Below are 23,015 nucleotides of genomic sequence, written 5' to 3' on the forward strand. Positions count from 1 at the left end.
TCGGCCTCGGGGACCCCAGCGCCCGGGCTGGTGCTGCCCTCGAGCGGCGGGGCCACGTAAGCACGGGGCCTCCCGCACCCCCGCCTGAAAACGGGGGTCCGTGACGCTCGGAGAATCGACCGGCCCGGCCCGGACTCGTTTATTTCTCACAAGACCTGTTCCAGGGCTTTTAGGCCCCCAAGTCTTGTGACCTTACTTGGAGGCGGGCCTCGACCTCATCGCGCACGGTGGGTCGAGTGCGGGTAAAATGCGGCGCTTCCTGCCGGCCTCAGTCTCCCAATCCGTCGTATGGGCGTTGCAAACGGCGGGCGGCCCGGGCCGGGTAGCGACGGGAGAACCTTCCCCGTGCTACGTGCGACGCCAGGCAAACGGCCTGAGTCACCGCTGTCGGTTGTGTCGTTCCGCCGCCTCGGCACCCCTCCCGGCCCGCCGGTTTCCGAGGGTGCGACGCCAGCGCCCCCGCGACGCCGGGCTTTACACGCCCTGGCCACGCCCTCCGCGCGGCGCACTGGCCCCGCCCACAGGAGGGTCCGCAGATTCGCCGGGTCGGCTCTTCCTCGGAATTACTTGGGCCTCCCTGTACCCAGCCGAAAATTCTCATCGTACTCCGAGAGCAGCTTTGGGCCGTAGCCGTTTACCCAGGGCCGGAACTGAGTATCCCCTAAGCTGTGCTACTAAGTAAGATCCCGATAAAGTGGCCGACTCTGCCAACAGGGCTCGGCTAACCGGGCATTCGTTTCTTGATTCCGCCAAGACGGGTGAAGGGAGGCGACAGCGAGGCCAGAACCTGTGGCGAATCTGCAGCCTTCTAGGTCTCGGGCCGCGCCAGGAAGAGGCAGGAAAGAGGAGCGAAGGAGCGCGCATCCCGTCCACCGATTCGCCCCGCCCGCCTGACGAATCTGCGGCTGTTCAACGCACCACTCAAATCTCCCCAGCTCTGGCTGGCCTCCTCCCCTCCGCCCCGCCCCCCTTTCCTCAGGGATTAGTCGCCGCTTCCGTCGCCGCCGATTCGTCAAGGACCCCAGGCCGAAGCAGCTGGACAGTCGTGGTGAAGCCCACTCTCCGGGGAATGCGGCCAATCTCCAGGTTCCCTGGGCCGCACCTTTCGAGCCTTAAAGGGCGCCGGCCGAGGCGAAGCCGCTTTCCTCGGCCCCGTGGATCTCCAGGCGGCACCCATGGCGAAAGTGCGAATGTAGACGTTGTGCTCGCTGGGCCTCACGCAGGTGGCGGTGGTGTTTGGTGCGCGCGCCGGGGAGGTGGTGGTGGGGGGGCGCCGCCGCCGCCACCGCTGCGGGGCCGGGTCTCGCGCTGCCGCCGCCGCCGCCGCCGCCGCCTCGCGCCGCTGAGGTGCCGCGCGGGGTGGGGGGAGGGGAGCCGCTCGCCACGAGCGGGTGAGTGAGGCCTCGCCGCGCGTGCGCGGGGATGGGGGGGCAGATCGCGCCGGGGCGGGAGGAGAGGGCAGCGGCGCGCGTTCCCCCCACCCCCCCCGCCCGGATTCGGGGCCGAAGCCGGGTCTCGGGCTCGGTCTCGCGGTGTTTCCAACGCCCCGAAGAGGTGCCACCTCTTGGCCAGAGGATCGGGGCGCGGGGACGCGAGCGGGTGTGTGGGAGCGAGAGCCGGGCTCGGCCCGGGCCGCTGGCCGGTGAGGAGGCGGGAGGGGGCGGGGCCTGCCAGGGGGCGGGGGAGGGGTCTGGCTCTGAGGCCAAGTGGGGCGCGCGCTGGGCAGAGCGGGAAGGTAAGGGGGCGCGAGATGGGCCTGGGGGCCGGGGGGAGAGTTGGGAGGTGGAGAGGGAATGGGGTGTCGTGGTGAGAGAGGGCCCGGGGGGGGGGAGTCTGGGGGAGCCACGGGTCGTGGCGATGAGAGGACCTGGAGTCCCGGCTGGGCGGTGAGGGGCGGCGAGGGAGCCGGGCCCCAGTCCCGAGCCCCCTCGCGTGTTCCTCTTTCCTAACAGTGTAAATGAGCAGAGATGGATCAGGAAGGTGGGGGAGATGGGCAGAAAGCCCCGAGCTTCCAGTGGCGGAACTACAAGCTCATCGTGGATCCTGCCTTGGACCCTGCCTTGCGCAGGCCCTCTCAGAAGGTGTACCGCTACGACGGCGTCCACTTCAGCGTCAGCGTGAGTGCCCAGGCGCGCCTGCAGGGCGCTCGGCCGGCCTCCTCCGGCCCCTCGGTTGGGCACCCTGAACTTCCTACCCGCAGCCGCCTTCTTACGGGTGGGCCCCCAGAACCTGCTCTCGCGCGTGGGCAGCTCCCGGCGCGCTCCCTGAGCTCAGCGCATGGTCCGCCTGCAGCTGTTTCTCTGTCCTGCCTCCTTGCCTAGGACTCGAAGTATATACCCGTGGAAGACCTCCAAGACCCCCGTTGCCACGTCAGGTCCAAAAACAGAGACTTTTCCCTCCCGGTCCCCAAGTTTAAGGTAGGTGTCTGCTAGACTCGGCGTGCGGTGGCCCTTGATGGGTGGGTGCGGAGCAGCCGTCCTGGTGTCCTGGTCATCGAGTCTCAACAGAAGCTAGTGAAGGGGGAAGGGGGCTCGTCTCCGTCGGGTCACAACCAGATGGTATCATCTCCGAGGCTGGGAGCGGAGTTGTTCTGGAGAAGAGTTGTGTTTCTTCTCTGGCAAGGGGGCCGCGAGGTGTTCCCAGCGGGGGTGCTGACTTCTTGAAGGGGGAAGCACAGGCATGTGTCGTCGCTGTACCCGGCTCTGTGCACCCCTAGAAGACGCACAGCATGACCGTGACCTGGTGCGGGACCCCAGTTTCTCAACAGTTAAGCAGACTGACAAGGCTAGGGACGCCATCGTTGGAGTCCTTAGCCCGCCTTTCGCCACGTGATCCTCCATCTTGTTTCCTCAGAAAATTCCCGTTTCCCTGTCTAGGCAGGATTCTCATCAGGCCATGGACTGGCCCTTGAAAACGGATGGTTCTTGGTTTCCTCCATTCATTCTTTATTCTCCTTCATTTTTAAAGGAGTTATCTGTAAGGTTCTCCCCCTCCACCATTTTTTATCGCTTTGTACACTCTCTCGGGACAGTCTTTCTCATGCCCATGATTGGGACTTCCAGTTTTCTGTTTCCAGACAAAATCAGTCTCTCAACTCCAGACGTGTAAGCCTGGTAGAGGGACAGCTCCATCTGGAGGCCCCGGAGACACAGCAAAGTCAAGAGACTGGAAACAAGTTATCTTGACTCCCTAATCCTGCTTTCCCTTCCGTTTCCCTTTCACTGATGAACGGTAGCCATCTCCTCAGCTGCAGAAACTGGAAACCTGGGAGTCGTCCTTTGACTGCCCTCTTCTTTATTACGTAATGCGTTACCAAGTCCTGCTGACTCCTTTTCCTAAACCGATCTTCGTTTTATCTTAGTTTTCCTATTTCCATTGCTGTTTTTTTTAACGCAGACTCTTCTATTCATTTTTCTGGGTTTCCTTGCTGCTTTTCTCTTTTCCCATTTCATGTTGCACCCTGCCATGTGTTTTTTTATTTTATTCTTACATTACTTTCATTGCCAAGTCCATGTTTTGTGCATTGGCACGTACGGTTATTGATCTGGCCGTGCCTCATCTCCTGCCTTCATCGTGTACATTTGTGTTCCATGCTACCGTACGTTTTACAGCTCCTGTGAAATGCCAAGTACTTTTATAGTTCTGTGTCTTACAGTCCTTGTCACCTGGTGAACACATGAGTGACACCCTCTTTATGAATTCTATCCTACCTGCGCTCACGGGCCTCCAGACACCCCGTCTACACTCATGTTACGTGACATGTGTGTCCTCTTAGGACTGTGTGTGTGTCTGTCTCACCTGCTTTTTTGAACCAGAATCTTTATTTTTTTTCATTTTCGCGTTCCTACTGTTCAGTCCGTGGCAAAAGGTAAACTAGTGAGTTAGTTTCTACAATTAATTTTTTCCATGTATGCGTATTTCTCAGTTGTACGTTCTTGGTTCTTGTGGTATTCTGTGATAAGAAGGCAGAGCAGAGAGGGGTCAGTCTTGTTGGGGCCCTTTTCCCCGTTTCTTTGCCTGTGTTTCCCGGTCTTCTCTGGACCAAGCTTCCCAAAGGGCAAAGGTGCCGTGGTCAGTATTGAGACCCCCGACTCAAGACTCCTGTCCTCTCCACAGCTGGATGAGTTCTATATCGGACAGATCCCACTGAAGGAAGTGACTTTCGCGAGGCTGAATGACAATGTGCGGGAGACCTTCCTGAAGGATATGTGCCGAAAGTACGGTGAGGTGGAAGAGGTCGAGATCCTTCTTCACCCCCGTACCCGCAAGCACCTGGGCCTGGCCCGCGTGCTCTTCACTAGCACTCGGGGAGCCAAGGAAACAGTCAAAAACCTCCACCTTACCTCCGTCATGGGCAACATCATCCATGCCCAGCTCGACATCAAAGGTGAGGGCTCTCTTGCCTGCTGCCTAAGGTTGAGCTCCCACAGAGACTGTACGTGCAGATGCCTGTGGGGCCAGGCACGTGATCAGGTTCATGATTCCTCCGTGAAACTCTTGGGGCCAGGTGTATTTCTGAAATTAGAATTTTACAGAGGAATTAGGGCTTTTTGTATGTTTTGCATGTGTTTGTGATCTTTGGCAAGGTTGGGTAGCATCTTACAGGCGAACATGGAACCGTACTTGTAAGAAAACCTACGAAGGGTCACACTAGGTACGATCAGTACAAGCTAGTAAATCCCCCCAGCTCAGATCAGATATGGAGGTCAAGTTCCAAAAAAGGCTTGGTCTGGAGGTTCTTGGGTTTTTGAGATTTTGGATCGAGAATTTGGGACCTGTGCAGAGGACTGAAGCAGCCTGGGGTTCTGCGTGAAGAGGCCGCAGGGGGAGCGAGGGACTGGGGAGGACTGGGGAGGACTGGGGAGTAACGCGCCACTGAAAGAGGCAGCTCTTGGTTGGCATTAGCCAGTTTGCAAGTGGGAATGAGGACTAATATTGCCAAGTACTGTTTTTTTATTAAGTCACAAATCGAGGCTTTTGTGTGCGATCTCAGGGTTTTAAATGCTGCAACCCCCTCCCCCCAAATTTCTTAAGAGATTTTGTTGGGCAAGTGAGGTAACTGTGGCCTGGGTTTAGCCCTCAGGCTGCCATTTTGCCACCTTTAGTTTATAGGATGAAGAGCGTGGTGGGATGTAGCATCAGATGATCTGGGTTTGAACTCGTCTGCCACTGACCGACTTTGTGCAGGTCAATTTTCTTTGAGCCTATAAAATAGGGGTACTGATGCTTCTCTTTCCTGGTGACATCCAACTCCGTAAGATAAATAAAGGTGTTTATTTATAAGCTGCAAAGCGCTGTTCGGTATGTCGTTTGTAGTATCATCAGGCAGAGACGAGATAGGAGGTCCCAAAGATAGAGGTAACATAGCTGGAGTCCCTGAGCCCAAGACTCCAAGAAATTGTAGGAAACTGGAGGTCTGAGGAAGAAGTGGGAATGACAAATCGGGGAGGAGGGGTTTCTCTGTCTCAATCTGATGGTTCCCCTCTTCCTCCAGGACAACAGCGGATGAAGTACTATGAACTGATAGTCAACGGCTCCTACACCCCTCAGACGGTGCCCACCGGGGGCAAGGCCCTGAGTGAGAAGTTCCAAGGCTCTGGTGCGGCCCCTGAGACAGTAAGTAGCTGGTGGTTGCTGTGGCCCTAGCCACGCGGGCCCGGTCCTCGGGTGCCAGGAACGGTACTTGAGAGGTTCTGGACTTCCCTGTTAAGGATAGCAAGAACCAAGAAAAGATGCTGAGATACTTTCGGAAGACAGGGAATTGGGGTTCTTGGCTTGGGGAAGGACAGGTTGCCACGTGGTACTTGATCTCTTCTGTGCTTCCTGCTCTCCTTGTGCCGTTCCAGACGGAATCCCGGCGCCGCTCCTCCTCTGACACGGCTGCCTACCCGGCAGGCGCCACGGCTGTGGGCACTCCTGGCAATGGCACCCCCTGCTCCCAGGACACGAGCTTCTCCGGCAGCCGACAAGACACCCCATCTTCCTTTGGCCAGTTCACCCCTCAGTCCTCCCAAGGAACCCCTTACACATCTCGGGGCGGCACCCCCTACTCTCAGGACTCTGCCTACTCCAGCAGGTGCAGAACGGACACCTCTGGGAGCCCCAGGTTCTGGGAGTTACCACTGGGAAGAAAATACCTGGAGTTTCTCTAAAAGGGGATTGGGAGTCGTTTGTCCTGGTTTCTCTGTGGCTTCGGCTGACACATCCCTGTCCTCAGGGAACTCGCTGTCCAGCTAGAACCCAAGGGCATTTAGGCTTGTCTTTGGGGGCGCTGTCTCGAGGGGCTTCGAGTCCTGAGAACCAGGACTCTAGGGTTTGGTCCTCCGGCGCCGGCCGCAGCTAACTCCTGCGCTTTCCCTCCCAGCACCGCTTCCGCCTCCTTCAAGCCCCGGCGCCCGGAGAACAGCTACCAAGACCCCTTCTCCCGACGCCACTTCTCCGCCTCTTCAGCCCCCACGACCACCTCCACAGCTGTCTCTGCCACGACGGCGGCCACGGCCTCCTCCTCCTCCTCCTCGGCCTCCTCCTCGTTGTCCTCGTCCTCGTCGGCCTCCTCGTCGGCCTCCTCCTCTCATTTCCGTGCCACTGACTCGAGCTACCCAGCGTATTACGAAAGCTGGAACCGCTACCAACGCCATGCTTCCTACCCTCCCCGCCGGGCCACTCGGGAGGAGCCCACTGGGGCAGCTTTTGCCGAAAATGCAGCTGAGCGCTTCCCACCCTCCTACACCTCCTACTTGCCCCCTGAGCCCAGCCGGCCCACTGACCAGGACTACAGGCCTCCTGCCTCAGAAGCCCCACCCCCGGAGCCTCCAGAACCTGGTGGAGGCGGGGGTGGGGGGGGGCCCAGCCCGGAGAGAGAAGAAGCTCGGACCTCCCCCCGCCCAGCTTCACCTGCCCGTTCCGGCTCCCCGGCCCCAGAGACCACCAATGAGAGTGTGCCCTTCGCTCAGCACAGCAGCCTGGATTCCCGCATTGAGATGTTGCTGAAGGAGCAGCGCTCCAAGTTTTCTTTCCTGGCCTCTGACACAGAGGAAGAGGAAGAGAACAGCACCGCAGGCCCTGGGTCTAGAGACTCAGGGAGCGAGGTGCCTTCTGGGTCAGGTCACGGTCCCTGCACACCCCCTCCAGCCCCGGCTAATTTTGAGGACGTGGCACCAACGGGGAGTGGGGAACCCGGGGCTACCCGGGAGTCTCCTAAGGCCAACGGACAGAACCAGGTGAGCTTGGGGTTAGCCAGCAGAGGTGCCTGGGATCTGGGAAGCAGGGTTGGACCCTTCGGGGGAGGGAAGGGAAGGGAATTAGGCAAGAGAACGGATTTGAGGAAAAGCCCTGGGAATAGACAGAAGCTTTCTGTGACCCTCCTCTGCGTCCCTACAGGCTTCTCCATGCTCTTCTGGAGAGGACATGGAGATCTCCGACGATGACAGGGGCGGCTCACCCCCTCCGGCCCCAACACCCCCCCAGCAGCCTCCGCCTCCTCCTCCTCCGCCCCCTCCTCCCCCTCCTTACCTGGCTTCTCTGCCCCTTGGTTATCCTCCCCACCAGCCTGCCTACCTCCTCCCACCACGCCCTGATGGGCCACCACCCCCCGAGTACCCCCCACCTCCTCCGCCACCCCCCCACATTTATGACTTTGTGAACTCCCTAGAGCTCATGGATCGACTTGGGGCTCAGTGGGGAGGGATGCCCATGTCCTTCCAGATGCAGACCCAGATGTTAACTCGGCTTCACCAGCTGCGGCAGGGCAAGGGATTGACTGCTGCCTCAGCTGGTCCCCCTGGTGGAGCCTTTGGGGAGGCCTTCCTCCCATTCCCAGCCCCCCAAGAGGCAGCCTATGGCTTACCCTATGCTCTGTACGCACAAGGGCAGGAAGGCCGAGGGGCCTACTCCCGGGAGGCCTACCACCTGCCTTTGCCCATGGCAGCCGAGCCCCTGCCCTCCTCCTCGGTCTCGGGAGAAGAGGCCCGGCTACCTCCCAGGGAGGAAGCAGAGCTGGCAGAGGGCAAGGCCCTACCATCGGCAGGCACTGTGGGACGTGTGCTGGCCACCCTTGTCCAAGAGATGAAGAGCATTATGCAACGAGACCTCAACCGCAAGATGGTGGAGAATGTGGCCTTTGGAGCCTTTGACCAGTGGTGGGAGAGCAAAGAAGAGAAGGCCAAGGTGAGGGGCACCGCCTGGGACCGGGGAAGCCTTGGGGCTCCATTGGAGAAAGTAGATTTCTGGTTTATAAGGCCTTAGATCTCTTGAGTTTCGATCTTCAACGTTTCCGTTTGTAGAGTGGGACTAATAGTAGCTGCTTTGTAAGGTGGGCGGACTAAATGAGCAGACTTTGGAGAAAATGCCTGTACAGGGGCTGGTGCACGGGAGGTGTGGCATAGATCTGTGTCAAATAGAGGAGTGAGGAGATGCATTTCTGTATTCCTGGGACCTGGGAGTAGTTCTCAGGCAGGAGGCAGGAGGGAGCACCTGGGTTCCGGGGCTCAGTGCCCCTACTGCCTGCAGCCATTCCAGAACGCAGCCAAACAGCAAGCCAAGGAGGAGGATAAAGAGAAGACAAAACTCAAAGAGCCAGGCCTGCTGTCCCTCGTAGACTGGGCCAAGAGCGGGGGTGCCACGGGCATCGAGGCCTTCGCCTTTGGATCAGGGCTGCGAGGGGCCCTGCGTCTGCCTTCTTTCAAGGTACCTAGACCTGATCTTGCTTCACAGGGAGGAGAGGGTGGGGTGGGGACCTCTCTCCCTTGGGGTAAGTAGAGGGTGGTTGGGAACCATGAGTGTTTGGGTTCAAAACAGGCCCCATCTCTTCCCACGCTCCAGGTGAAGCGAAAAGAGCCTTCAGAAATTTCAGAGGCCAGTGAAGAAAAGAGGCCCCGTCCTTCCACTCCAGCTGAGGAAGATGAAGATGGTGAGTGGGAAGTCAGGTGGGGGCAGAAAGGGGATGGGGGTGCCAGCTTCTGGTAGGAACGCTGGAAGCAGCGAGAAAGGGGGGGTAGGTGTTGGGCAAGTGGCCAAGTAGAGGTTTCGGTACGGGGTTGAAGCAGTGCTGAGAGGTATGGGAAGCTTAAGGTCCTGGTTGTGGTTCTTACTCTGGTGTGCTGGTTGCAATGTCCCGTTTCGTATTTCCCTTGTAACATAGAGATGGTAATTTCAGCATCTGGAATCCTGTGGTGTCAAGGTTAAACAGGTCACTTGCCTAGGTTTCCCGTCTAATGCTTAAGCTCTTCTCCAACCTTCCTTCCGGTTTGCCTTGGTATGAGGTGTTGGTTGGCGGCTTCTGTGGCCAGGAAACTTCCTTACTGAGTCTGATTGGCTTCCCTGGAGACCCGTTGGTCTTAGTGCTATTTTCTTGGGGCAGGCATAGCAAGTCTGCTCCCTCTTCCAGCAGACCCAGAAAAGGATGGAAGGTGAAACAGGTGCGGTGCGGTTAAACTACAGAAAACGCTAGGTGGTTCTGGGGTTTCTGTGTTTCTCTGTTGAGCTTCCGCCTCTTGTCTGTAAAGTGAGGTCTGTGCTGCGGGACCATCTGAGAGGTCGGCGGCGTGTGCAAGGCTCCTTTCAGGCCAGGGGAACGGGAACTGTTGTTGCTGATGCTAAATTCCCTAACTGCCACTCAACTGGGCCTAGACCCTGAGCGAGACAAGGAGGCTGGAGAGCCTGGACGTCCGGGGACCAAGCCCCCGAAGCGGGACGAAGAGCGAAGCAAGACCCAAGGCAAGCACCGCAAGTCCTTTGCTCTGGACAGCGAAGGGGAGGAGGCGTCCCAGGAGTCCTCCTCGGAGAAGGTGAGAGGCAGGGGTCGTGGCGCCCACTCCCTGCCAAGAGCTTCCTGAGTTCCCGTCCCCATAAGCACCTCCTCCCTGGGCTGGAGCCCAGAGAGCTGTGCCTCCTGGAGAAGCGCTGTCTGTCTTTTTCTTGTTAGTACCCATTTGTCCTTTGCTTTAAGGATGAGGAGGAGGATGAGGAAGATGAAGAAGACGAAGAACGCGAGGAAGCCATGGACAGTGCAAAGAAGGAGACCGAAGCGTCCGATGGTAGGTACAGACAGGACGGCAGAGTCCTGCCTTGGGGAAGAAAGGGTTCCGCCACCTATTGACCCTCCTCTGCTGAGTCCGCAGAAACTTCATGCCGGATGTGTTGGTCTCCTTTGCTCTTCCCCAAAGCAGCTTTCTCTAGTCCCATCTTTTGGAAGCCCTGGCCCATTGTGAACAGTAACTGATACCCAGACCGCTCCCTTCTGCTTATTTCCTGTGCTGACTCATAGTTCTCTCCTGAAGGCAGGACAGCAGAACTAACTTTCCCAGCCCCTCAAGAAGAGGGTCTGAGTTCCGCTGCTGCCCCCTGATACTACCAGGCTGGGCCTTTCTGCTCTGAGCGCTGCTCTTGGAAGGCCCCGAGCTGTGCTTCTCGCCCCTCAGCTGCCACCACCAGACCCAGCTCCACCCTTCACCCGGATCCCCGTCCGTCCGTCCGTCCACATCCGCTGAGTCTGGGCTACATGGCTTAGTCTTGCTTCTCCTTCACTTGTTCAGAGCCAGCTGCTGAGCCCTTACTCGGTACCAGGCCCTGTCCTAGGTTTCGGGGACACATCTTTGACGGACCTCGGGATCGGTTGGAGGGGAGGAGACTTGACAAATGAACGAGTAGTAGCGCCTTGGGTAGAGCTCTGTGGTCTGAAGGAGAGAAACTAGGTCGGTGGGGTAGAGAGTACCGGGCGGGGAACGATGGGCTGCTCTAGAGCTCCTGGAGAAGGAGTGCCTCTGAGAAGTGCTGCTTCAGCAGAGGCCAGGCGGGGAGAACGATGCTCGGAGAGGCTGTCCTTTCAGGAAGGTAGAGGGTGGGGGCACCTGCCCGACGCGGGGAGGCTGCCGCACATGCACTTGGTCACCGCTGTCGGCCCGTTCCGCCGCCTCGGCGTCGCCGGCACTTGCTGCCTTCTTTGATCCTGCCGGCCTGTCTTAGAGGACTCGCTTGTGGGAAGTGAGCAGATTCACTTAGAGTCCTCTGCAGCAGGGTTGACGGATTTCCCCGTCTTCGGGCCATTCCTCCTCCTCCTCTCCAATCCATTTTCCAGTCTGCAGACGGAGTTCTCTCTCCTTCCGCGCACACCTGGTCCTGCGGCTTCTCTCTATCATAGTCTGTTTCTAGCTCCCTGTTTTCTAGAAGGTGACTCCTCAGCCCGGCACTTGGCCATTTATAACCTAGCTCCTGTTTGTTTGTTCGGCTCCATCTCGCCACGCTCCAGACCCATCCCAGGCCGCCGCCACCACCTACCCTAAGTTCATCCGCTTGTGTTCCTCAGACACTTCGTGATTCTTACCTTCTTATAAAGCCCTTCCAACATATTTCCATTTCTTGGAGGCATAGAGCATACAACACTTTGAAAGCTTATTTTACCCTGGAACCCTTTCTATGAGTCTTCTCCAGGCAGCTTCCTGGAGACCCCCCTTGGGAAAGTCTTCGGTAGTTAGAGCAGACCGCTAAGGGTCTCGGGTCTGCCGTCTCCCTTCACCTCTGACAGCCCCGTTTAGCCCTCATTTCTACCTGTCCTCCTTGACTTGAGCATCTCCTGCCTGGGGCTCCCTCCCCTGCCTGGATCTTCCAGGCGGAATCCAGGACTTCCCTTTGCCACATTCTCCTGGTCTTCCACACTGCAGTTGGCCCCGCTGTGAACAAACAGCTCATCTGACTCCTTGAGGGTTGGACTTCCCAGCGCCTGGCACAGAGCCTAACCAATCCGTAATAGAGTCCGTGGATGGACCCATGGCTTGACCAAGGGAGGGGTGTTCCCACCTCGCCTGATTGCCCCTTCTGGATTTCCAGGCGAGGACGGGGAAAGCGATTCGTCCTCCACATGTTCTCTGTATGCTGACTCAGATGGCGAGAGCGACGGCACGTCGGACTCCCGGAGCAGCAGCTCGTCCGGCTCCTCGTCCTCCTCGTCCTCCTCCTCGTCGTCCTCATCATCAGCTGAGTCCTCCTCGGAAGAGGAAGAGGAAGAGGAGCAGCCGGCAGCCATACCCTCGGCATCACCTCCCCCCAGAGATGTCCCCGCACCCCCGCCAGCACCCGTGGAAGAGCCGGAGCGGGTCGCGGGCTCCCCAGCCCCGCCCCTCCCTGACCAGGAGAAGTCTCCAGCAAGGCCTGCAGGTGGGTGGTGCCGAGGGGTGCTGTGGTCTCTGTTTGTGTTTGTATCTGTCTTTGTGAGAGCGGCGGGCCGCGTTGCTGAGTGGTGCGCCAGCGCGTGACTTTGTTTGAAGCGTGCACGTTGGCCGGAAGTCGTCCTGTCCTGCCTGTCCTCCCTTGGAGACGTTTATGGCCACATTCAAACCGCGCTGCCGGGAGCGGTCGCAGAGCCGGAGCCGGTGTCTGGCTAACGCGGACAGCAGTGGTCTCTCTCAGCAACACCCCCCCGCCCTCCCCAGCGTGGTCTCTAAGTTAAGTAAGGAGAAAATTCCCAATTTAACTAGTTCTTCCTATTAATTTTTCTTGAGCTTTTGCCTTAACGTGTTGTGTACTTACAGGCGATTCAGTGGACAGATAGGTCGAAGACCGCTTGAACAGCATTGGCTTGGAAGCTAATTTCACCTTACTTTGCCTTGTGGGTTTGTACGTTTGATTGTTCCTTTATAGCACGGACACCTAACTTACGTTCTGAGTGACGTGTTCCGGCAGTGGAGTTTACTTCCTGACCCTTGAACGATGCCAGGGTTTGGGGCGCCGGCCCCCTGTGCAGTTGAAAATCCACCAGTAACTTTTGACTCCCCAAAAACTTAGCTGTTAATAGTCTCCGGTTGACCAGAAGTCTTACTGAGGATGCAGATAGTTAACACATTTTCTGCACGTGATACGTACCGTGTACTGTATTCTTGCAAGAGAGTAAGCAAGAGAAAAAGAAATTTTTTTTTTTTTTAAGATTTTATTTATTTATTCAACAGAGAGAGATCACAAGTAGGCAGAGAGAGAGAGGAGGAAGCAGGCTCCCCGCCGAGCAGAGAGCCCGATATGGGACTCGATCCCAGGACCCTGAGATCATGACCTGAGCTGAAGGCAGCGGCCTAACCCACTGAGCCACCCAGGCGCCCCGAGAAAAAGAAATTTTTTTGAGAAAAAAAATCTTTAAAGTCCTAAGGAAGTTAATGCTTGCTGTACTCTAGCACGTTTCCCAGAAAACGCGTGTGAGTGAGTAACCCCGCACAGTTGGAACCTGTGTTGTTCTAGGGTTGTCTGTATTTTAGGGCGGCTGCAGGGCTACAGCGGTGGGCACAAGGCCCTGTTCCCACCCTCCTGAAGCTTATGGTCTAGAGACAGTTTAGTGGAGTAGTAAGTATCTCGGAAAATCTGTGCTGACAAGCTGATAAGCCCCATGAGAGAAAGGTACAGGGCACTCGGAGACGCTGAACACATCTGTGGGCACGTCTTCGCTGCTGTTTTCTGCTGAAGTGTTCTTGGGCTGCAGTCAGGGCAGAGCAGGCAGCCGGGCTTGGTTAGCATGTGCAGAAGCCCTGAGGGCGGAGGAAATAGTGTGTCCGAAAACATAAAACAAACCTTCTGGATGGTGGGGAGTGAGGGGGAACGAATGACTGAAACGGGCGAGGTGAGCAAGGACTGGGCTGTGCAAGCGGAGTCGCTCTGTTAGGAATTTGGTCTTTATCTTGAGGGCAGTGGAATGCCGTCGAAGGAGTGACGGGATCTTATTTGAAAAGATGCGGTGCAGAGAGAACTAGGAGAGGGGCCAGAGTCTGTGTTCCGGTTAGTAAGTAAGGCAAGCGATGGTGGTAGCTCGGACTAGGGTGCTGTTGGGATGGCTTGAATAAGGCAGTTTTCAAGATCGGCTGTGTACTCGTGTTGGCCTTCTAGACCTCTCTCTCAGATGTTACCGAGCATCTGTGATCCGAGATGAACGGGGACCACATAAAGACCTCCCAGCGCTCTTGGACTCTGCTCTGGTGCAGACCTCATGGGAGAAGTTGAGGGTCTCATTAATCAGATGCCTCCCCCGGCCTTTCCTGAGCCCACTGGTCACAGGGTGTCGCTGTCAGTGGGGCAGATAGAGAGAGCGGGGCATGGTCAGGTTTGCATTTCTCCGGAAAGATCATACTGGTAGGAAGGCGGGGATTTGGAAGAGTGAGGAAGGAGGTAGGGTGACCCACGTGAGGGCTGGAAAAGACGTGGGTAAGTGAAGGGCGTGAACCAGAGCAGCGCTGGTCACAGCGAGGCGTGAGGAGTAGATGCAGATGAGGACTTGGGAGAAGTGGAGGAGGTGAGCCACTCGGTTAAACAACTTTCCAGGAAAGGGAAGAGAAGGCAGAGAACCGGCACTAGGAAGAAAGCTCATGTGCTTCCTTGGGCTTGACTTTGGTATGCCTTTGGGACCTCCAGGTAAGAAACCGCCAACAGGCAGTCGGATCCGTGGATCGGAGGGTCCGGAGAGAGCAGTAGCTGGAAACGAGGTGGATGCAGCTGTGGCTGTGGGTTCATTGCAGCTGTGGGTGTGAGTGCACTTACACGCTGGAGCCCTGTGTGCACCGAGGGAAGGGGCCAGCGCCTTCCGGTCCTGTGACAGGTTGGTGGGCAAAGGGGAGCTGGGGGAGGCCCCGTAGGAGCTGTCGGTGAGATGGGAAGGAGACTGGCAGCTTGGTTTTCCAAAGGAGGGAGTGGTGAGTATCAGCAGGCCGAAGGAGAGGTTGTCAGATAGGAAGAGCTTCCGTTGCGTTTGGCAGTTACGGGGTCACTGGTGACCTTATCACTTCAGTAGAGTGGGTCAGACTGGAGCCAAGCTAGAGGGCGTGAAAGGAGTGAGCGCAGGCGACAGAGATAAGCAGCCTTCTGGAAGGGTAGACCGTCCCGTGAAGAAGAGTCGAGAGGCTGTGATGAGTGGTATTAGCAGACGTTTCTCGGGTGCCTCGGGTGCGCCAGGATCTCGGCCTGGCACACTGTGGATTTGCTTCCTCATCCAGGACACACACCGACTGTTACTCCACTTTCCGGATGAGGACCTTGAGGCTTAGTGAGATGCTTGAGGTCACCTGGCTGGGAACAGAGAAACAAAAGAGAATGCAGGGTTGGTGGAGCGTTAGTTTTTCAAAAACTCAAAAGGTGAGACTTACGCAGATTGTAGATTCAGGGCCGGAAGAGGGGCAGGTAGACAGGCCAGGAGAGAGCGCAGCACCTGTTGGGGTGGCCTTCCTGGGAGTGGGCGGGTGCATCTTGGCCTGACTCACGTGCACCCATAATTGGGGAGGCAGAGAGATGTGGGCCTTCATGCCCAAGGACCCCCGGGTTCACCCTGCAGTACGAAGGAAGGGCATTTTCTGAGCACGAGGGAATGGGTGGAGGAGTAGCCTTGGGGAAGGAAGGAGAACGGGGATGAGGATGAAGATGGGTAGGGCTCGCGACTCAGTTGCCTGCTAAGACTGAGAGTCAGGGGTGGGGGAGGAGAAAACGCAGGGGTTTGGGCGAAGTCGGGGTTGGGGGTCTCCAGGGTGGCGGCAGTGGCTGAAGGTGCTGTGGCAGGAGACGGCGAGGGCCCTGCGGGCAGGCACAGGCAGGAAGCCGTTCATTTAGGAGAAGGGTGACAGGGTAGGGGGAGCTGTAAGGTGGGAAATGGAACAGCTGTGGTGGGTCAGCTCAAAGGACCTGAGGATTTGTGACCGGAGGGCTGGGCGTCAGGGGGGTAAGGGCCCCCGGCAGGGCCATTCCGGGGGTTACGAAGGTCATGTGCGCGCGTAGGGAAGGCTGGCTGACAGTCCATGAGGGAGAGCACTGGGGAGGACAGTCCCCGGGCCAGACGGCAGAGTTGGCAGAGGAGGAGGAAGTTAAGGCAAGTCCCCTGGCTTTTAGGAACAGTGGGGGTGCGAGTTCCAAGCGTGAGCTGGACAGAGGGTGTGTGGCCCCGTGACAGGAGAGGGCTTGTCGGCTGAAACCCAGAGATGGGACCTGGACACCTCTGGGACTTGCTGTTCTTCTGTCTTCCAGTCTGAGTCGTTCTGTCTGATTCGTCCTGCAGATGGGTTTCCCCTTCTTCTGCTCACCCCCACGGAGAAAGCCACTCCTGTCGTAGATCCTTACCCTCAGGGAAGCTTCTGGTTGGCCCGGCTTGGGTCCGGTGGTCATCCGTTAATGCAGGCTGCGGCACAGAGTGGGGCAGGTCACGTTACGGAACCCTTGGCTTCGGGGAGTTGTACCGACTGGACGGGTTTCTTTCAGAATAAGAAGCAAAGGAGAAATCTGCGAGCAAGAAGCCGAGCCAGGCGGGGAATTCGTTCTCCTCAAGAGCCAGGTTTCCAGAGGGCTCAGTGGCTCAGTTGGGGTGATGGGTCAAAGGCAGGGCTGCCCCAAAACAGAGAGGAGGAGGAGAAGGAGGGAGACTTGGAGAAACCAGAGCGCCTGGGACGAGCACCCGGACCTCACTAGCTTCGGAGCGGCTCCCTGCTGCTGAGGCTCCCCGCTGCTGTCCCAGGCTCAGGAGCCGGCAGGCTGAGGCCCTTGCTCGGGGCGTCTGGCTGGGTCACGTCTCCTGAGGTCTTGGAACAGGTGGATCACTGCCTGCTTGGGTCAGGTCCGGAGCTGGCTGCCCTTTAGCTCTGGGACGGGGCCAGACAGGACACCGCGGGGTCCCACAGCGTGGCCACCCACAGGGGTGGCCAGGGCCACGTGGGGCAGTCGAAGAGAGCTCGAAATTCAGCCCAGGCCGTGTGGGTACAGACCCTGTTCTGGCATTTGCGAGCTATAGGACCTTGGGCCAGTTATTAACCCCTCTCTGCCTCAGTTTTCTTATTGGTAAGCGCGGTTCAGTAATCGTGCCCACCTCACATGGTGGTTGTGGGGAATGAAGGAGCAGTTAGCATACGTGAAAGTCTTGGACTGATGCTTGACACAAAATACTAGTGCTGAGTCTGCCGCCACCCTGAAGCCTGGCACTTGAGAACCCCTGGCCTTCTGGTTCGGAGAGGAAGTTACTACCAGCATCTCGAGAAGTTGGGGTAACCTTCGCAAAGATGGCGTTGAGCTGGGGCCGAAAGCCGCATGTGAGCCTTCCCAGTAGGCAGGAGGGGAGAGGGAGGTTTCAAAGGCTGTGCCTGTACCGGTGGCCGAAACCTAGGAGCGGAGAGGGTCAGTCCGCAAGACAGGGTCTGCCCCAGAGACGGGCGGTGTCCGTCTCGAGCTGTATTTAGAGCCCCGCACTCAGCAGCAGACTTGGGAGTCCCAGCAGAGGGAGGATGTGCTTCCTGTCCGGGGGGCCGGACAGAGAGCCCCCCTGCTCAAGATGGTGTGTCCCTTCCCCGGGCTGTCCCCCATCCTTGGGATCTCACCTTCACCCTTAGCTTCTTTAGGGGAGTCTTCCGGAGCCCTCGCCACTTTGGCAAACCCTCCCACCGCTTGGCAGGTGGTGGGAAGGAAACAGATTTTGCTCCGTGTTTTAACACAGAGATTCAGCTGCTTACGTTGTTACCTTTTTCACATCACTAAACAGAGAACATTGTGTGTAGTTGAAGTAACGGATACTTTAATTCAGAGAGGGTTAATCGCGTGCCCGTCACTCAGTGTGACTGGTACAAATGGTCTCGGTCTGGGGGCCTACTCCTTGCGCGTAGTCAGTCTTGGTGAAGAGGTTTGAGCCTAAGCGTTCGTTTCTCTCGGGCCCCTGTCCCGACTCTCCACAGTCGGCTGTACATTTGTTTCCGGTCATTGTCCCCACGGGACTGTAAGCTCTGGGAGGGTTTGGAAAGTGTCCACTCGACTTGTTCGGTGCCAGTGAACGTTTGTTGAATGTACGAACGAACAGGTGCATGATCCCTCCTGCCACGGGAGCCCACTGTGCCGAGGACATCGCCGCTGGGAAGCAGCTCCGCTGGCAGAGCGGGCACAGCCGGCGGCCTGGCTGCGGCCCCCCGGTGAGGCTGGCCGGTGCCCGGCCTGCCGGGAGTCTCCTCTGCTGACCTTGGCCCGAGTCAGTGACCCTCTCCCTTCTTCCCGTGTGCCTCCTTCCCCAGGTTGTACCGAGGAACCAGCTCCCAGTGTGCCGCAGCCGCCCGCCGAGCCGCCGGTGGGGCCCCCGGCCCCGGCCCCCCGCCCGGACGAGCGCCCCTCCTCTCCTGTCCCCCTCCTGCCCCCACCCAAGAAGCGCCGGAAAACTGTCTCCTTCTCTGCCCTGGAGGAGGTGCCGGCGCGCGAGCCCCCCGCCGTCACCCCAGCGCAGATCAAGTGTCCGGGCCCTGCCTCCCGCAAGGCCCCCCGGGCCGCAGAGCGGACCATCCGGAACCTGCCCCTGGACCATGCGTCTCTGGTCAAGAGCTGGCCCGAGGACGTGGCCCGGTCAGGGCGGAGTCGCGCCGGAGGAGGCCGCGGCCGCGCTGCCGACGAGGAGGAGGCCGAGCCAGCGACAGAGGTGGACCTGGCGGTGCTGGCCGATCTGGCCCTGACCCCGGCCCGCCGCGGGCCGCCCGCCCTGCCTCCTGGCGACGACTCGGAGGCCACGGAGACCGCGGACGAGGCCGACCGCCCAGGCCCCCTGCTCAGCCACATCCTCCTGGAGCACAACTACGCCTTGGCCGTCAAGCCGCCGCCCTCCACCCCGGCCCCTCGGCCCCTGGAGCCGCTTCCTGCCCCTGCGGCCCTCTTCAGCTCCCCAGCGGATGAGGTCCTCGAGGCCCCCGAGGTGGTGGTGGCCGAGGCGGAGGAGCCAAAGCAGCCGCCGCCGCCGCTACAGCCGCCGCCGCCGCCGCCGCCGGAGGAGGAGGAGGAGGAGGAGGAGTCGGAGTCTTCGGAGAGCAGCAGCAGCAGCAGCAGCGGCGGGGACAGTGCCGGGCGGCGCCGCAGCCTCCGCTCCCACGCCCGGCGCAGGCGGCCCCCGCCCCCGCCCCCCGCCCCCGCCCCCACCCACCTTTGAGCCCCGCAGTGAGTTTGAGCAGATGACCATCTTGTACGACATCTGGAACTCGGGCCTGGACTTAGAGGACATGGGCTACCTCCGGCTCACGTACGAACGGCTGCTGCAGCGGACGAGCGGCGCGGACTGGCTCAACGACACCCACTGGGTCCATCACACCGATATCCTGGGCCCTGCAGGCCGCCTGCTCTGGACAGGAGGGCAGGCCCCGGGGACGGGGACAGGCTTCCCTGGGGTCGCACAGCTGGGTAGTGGCCCCCTCGGATTGTCGCTGGCCTCTGGTTTATTCTGCCCCCTGTCCAGCGTGCTGTTCCACTCAGCCTGGGCATCTCTCATCTGGCCCCCAGGCCATTCTTTTCTTTCTGCCTCCTGCCCCTTCTCTGCCTTGCAGAGTTTTTCTGGCAGAAAGGTAAGGTCTCAGAGGTCCTTCTCTCCATCTTCTGCTCTGCTCACACTCAGTAATGCTTGGGACCTCCAGCTAAGGTCAGTCACCCTTTCCTTGGGCTGGGACTAGGATAGAAGGGAGGGGCCCCGGGGATCTGGCCGGCGAGGAGCCCATTTTCTTCCTTAACACCCCGCACTCACCAACCTGAGCACTCCGAAGCGCAAGCGGCGGCCCCAGGACGGGCCCCGCGAGCACCAGACAGGCTCAGCCCGCAGCGAAGGCTATTACCCCATCAGCAAGAAGGAGAAGGACAGGTACCTGGACGTGTGCCCTGTTTCGGCCCGGCAGCTGGAAGGAGCGGACACTCAGGTAGGACTCTGCCCTGCTACCTGGCCCCCTGGCGTCTCTTCCCAAGGTCCTGCTGTCACTTATCCCCGGTCCCTGCCGTGCCTCGCAGGGGACTAACCGCGTGCTTTCGGAGCGCCGCTCTGAGCAGCGGCGGCTGCTGAGCGCCATTGGCACCTCTGCCATCATGGACAGTGACCTGCTGAAGCTGAACCAGCTCAAGGTGAGGAGGCGGGACTCGGGGGAGGGCAGCACCACAGAGTCTCTTGGCCTCTTGGGGGTGGGTGCGGAGGTGAGCGGCCGAAAGCATGCTCCCCCCCTCGGAGGACAGCAGCCGAGGCACTGAGCGGCACAGTCTGCCTTCCGCCCTCCAGTTCCGGAAGAAGAAGCTCCGGTTCGGCCGCAGCCGGATCCATGAGTGGGGTCTGTTTGCCATGGAGCCCATTGCAGCCGACGAGATGGTCATCGAGTATGTGGGTCAGAACATCCGCCAGGTGAGGCCCTGTACCCAGCCCCTGGTCCCATGGCAGCACGGGATGCTGGCCTGAGAACCACCTCGTCTCTGGGTAAAGCCCCGTGTGACCTCCCGGTTCCAAGGCTATTTGGTGAAACCTGCCTCTTTGTGTTTCCTTCCTTCCATCAACAGTGAGGGCTGCTCCTAAACTAGATGGTAATGATCCAGCAAGAAGCAAGACCAGTGCTCGCTCTTGTTTTAAGGGCCTCCTACAGTTTCAGTGGGGGAATTGCAGTTGCCGTGAAAGATGGCATTCGGTCCATCCGGAAGGGGAAGTTCGGGGAGGCAGTGGCAGTGGGCACACAGTGATGTGGAAGCCAAGAGCTGAGGGATGATGAACTCCCAGACTCAGATGAGGGGAAGAGGGCTCCCAGTTGCCAGACAGCATGTGCAAAGGCCCGGAGACAGGATAGTCTTAAGTGGGCAAGGAGGTCAGTATGGTTAGTTGGAAAAACCAGGGCCAGCGGCCACAATGAAAGCTCCAGAGAGGCCAGTGGAGGCTGGATTCCACGGATCTTAGGAGCCATGTGGGTGACCTGGGGCCAGCGGTAAGGGGAGGGAGGCTGTGGCGAAGCGCTCCCCCATAACAGGCTTCACAGTCTGTAGGCCCCCTCAGCTACAGCGTGAGGGGACAGCTAGAGGCGAAGAGATGCCGTAGAGGCCCAGGTGGCCCAGACTAGGCAGTTGCAGCCAGTAGGAGTCTGTGGGCCCAAAGCCGCTGGCTGGACTGGACAGGCGAGTAGGGAAGGGGGGACGTGGTCATTTCTCAGTGCTGCTTGGAGCAGCTAGACGCATCTCCGGCTGCCAGTGAAGTGGGGAGTGGGGAGAAGGAGCAGCTGTGTGGCCACGGGGAGCTCGGCTCAGGGCCCGTGAAGTTGCCGGGCCCCGGGGACACCTAGAGGATGACGCCCAGCAGCACCACCGAGGTGGATTTTGGCTGGAGAGGGAAGTTTGGGAAGAGTCCCCAGCACTTACCTGGCAGCTGAAGCGTTGGAAGAGAGTGGGGTCCCCGAAGGAAAGAGCACAGAGGGCTGAGCGTCCCATTTTCTGGGAAAAAGGAAACACTCCTTGCACAAGACTGTGGGCCCTGAAGGTGGCGAGTGGCAGCCCATGGGTGCCTGTTTGGGGGAGAGACGGTCCTGGGAGAAGAGAAGGACGGGGTTCGGCCTCTGAACTGGCCACGCTGTCTTGGGAACTGGCCTGGCCCCGCCGTAGACCGGGGGCCCACTGGGGGCCGGGCAGGGGCTGCAGGCAGGGGCTGCGGCTCCTGCCCACTGAGCCCTGCAGACTTCTCTTTGGGAGATGCAGAAGGGCAGCCAGAGTGTCGGGGTTGGGGGGACCCTCTGAACGGGGGCTCCTAGAGCAGACGCTCAGCACCTTGGGTCGGTGGGAGCCAGAAGGAGAGATGCAGGTCCAGGACAGGCCAGTGTGGCCCCCAGGGGTGGTAGCCGGGTGACTGTCCAGGGCCCCTTCACGGGGGCTGCTGGGGCCAGGTGTGGTCCGGCCGGAAGCTGACCGCGGAGCGCCCTGTTCTGCCAGATGGTAGCCGACATGCGGGAGAAGCGCTACGTGCAGGAGGGCATCGGCAGCAGCTACCTGTTCCGGGTGGACCACGACACCATCATCGATGCCACCAAGTGCGGCAACCTGGCGAGGTTCATCAACCACTGCTGCACGGTGCGCATGGTGGGGGGGGGTGGGAGCCTGTGGGGGACCTGCAGGGGCGGGGGGGACAGCCCAGGGCAGGGGCTGCCGCTCATTCCGCCTTCCCTCCCGCAGCCCAACTGCTATGCCAAGGTGATCACCATCGAGTCCCAGAAGAAGATTGTGATTTACTCCAAACAGCCCATCGGCGTGGACGAGGAGATCACCTATGACTACAAGTTCCCGCTGGAGGACAACAAGATCCCGTGTCTGTGCGGCACGGAGAGCTGCCGCGGCTCCCTCAACTGAGGTGGGGCAGGACTGGTGCCCACGCCCCGATTTATTCCCCGTGGTGCCCTGAGCTCCCTGCGCCCCAGCCTTAGCGGGCTCTGCAGGCCCCACCTGCCCCCGGCTCCAGATACGGGGTTGGGGGGCCCCAAGCCCAGCGAGGGAGCCTCAGTCCCTTGAGGCAGCTTCTGCCTCCCCCATCGCCCCCACCCACTTACGCCCTAACTTTTTTTTCTTTGCGGAGAAGAAGCTGTAAATGTTTTGTAGCTGCCAGCAGCTGTTTCCTGTGGAAACCTGGGGTGCCGGCCTGTACAGATCTTGTTCTTGGGGGGCTGCATAGCCCCCTTGCTTTGTGTTAATGGGGACTTCCCCTTTGTGCCCTGCGTGCACCCCTCCCCAGTTTAGGGGTCTCTAGGGGCAGTGGCCATGTTCTCCCCCGGGGGGGGGGCCCTGTGCCCCCAGTCCTAGGGACTCCGTGCCTGGAACCCTGCCTCATCTTCTGTTCCTGCCAGACCCTGTGGGTCGCCCTCCCGCCCTGGCGTCTGGAAGCTCCTGCTCCTCCAGGCCAGGATGGTGGGAGGCGGGCTCTTCCTGTGGGGCTGGATTGTACATATGTTAATAGTGCAAACCCAACGCCACATTTTTATAATTGTGATTAAACTTTATTGTACAAAAGTGCTTGGTCAGTATCTTTGGGGAAGAGTAGGTGGGGGGGGGTTTAAAGACAGGGGACTGGTCAAGCGAAGAGAGGGGCAACGGGTGGACCGAAGTTTGGGGTGGGCAGACATGCGGACTGAACCCCTTAGGCTGGAATAGTCACCCAGAAATCCCCCACCAAGGTCAGCCAGGCTGGGCCAAGGTTGGCGTCCCCTTCCCTTCCCGGAACCACAGCTGCTGCCGGGCTTCTGGCGTCCTGGGAAATCCAGCCAAAGGGGGGGACTGATGTC

The 23,015-nt window shown here is 59.3% G+C and overlaps 1 protein-coding gene across 1 annotated transcript; it reads left to right on the top strand.

The window, feature by feature from the left end:
• Nucleotides 1–1,716: 1,716 nt before the first annotated feature.
• Nucleotides 1,717–22,743, top strand: LOC122896125 (histone-lysine N-methyltransferase SETD1A-like). The gene is given in 20 exon segments (XM_044234116.1): nucleotides 1,717–1,735; nucleotides 1,953–2,117; nucleotides 2,322–2,417; nucleotides 4,117–4,387; nucleotides 5,495–5,616; nucleotides 5,847–6,076; nucleotides 6,365–7,220; nucleotides 7,381–8,166; nucleotides 8,509–8,685; nucleotides 8,821–8,908; nucleotides 9,628–9,785; nucleotides 9,947–10,034; nucleotides 11,824–12,150; nucleotides 17,997–18,862; nucleotides 18,864–19,053; nucleotides 19,474–19,646; nucleotides 19,735–19,845; nucleotides 19,997–20,116; nucleotides 21,676–21,813; nucleotides 21,916–22,743. Coding segments are annotated over 19 exon segments (5,121 nt in total). The 5' UTR covers nucleotides 1,717–1,735; nucleotides 1,953–1,967; the 3' UTR covers nucleotides 22,090–22,743.
• Nucleotides 22,744–23,015: the final 272 nt, after the last annotated feature.

The sequence above is a fragment of the Neovison vison genome, chromosome 14 (assembly GCF_020171115.1).
Source record: "Neovison vison isolate M4711 chromosome 14, ASM_NN_V1, whole genome shotgun sequence".
Classification (NCBI taxonomy): Eukaryota; Metazoa; Chordata; class Mammalia; order Carnivora; family Mustelidae; genus Neogale; species Neogale vison.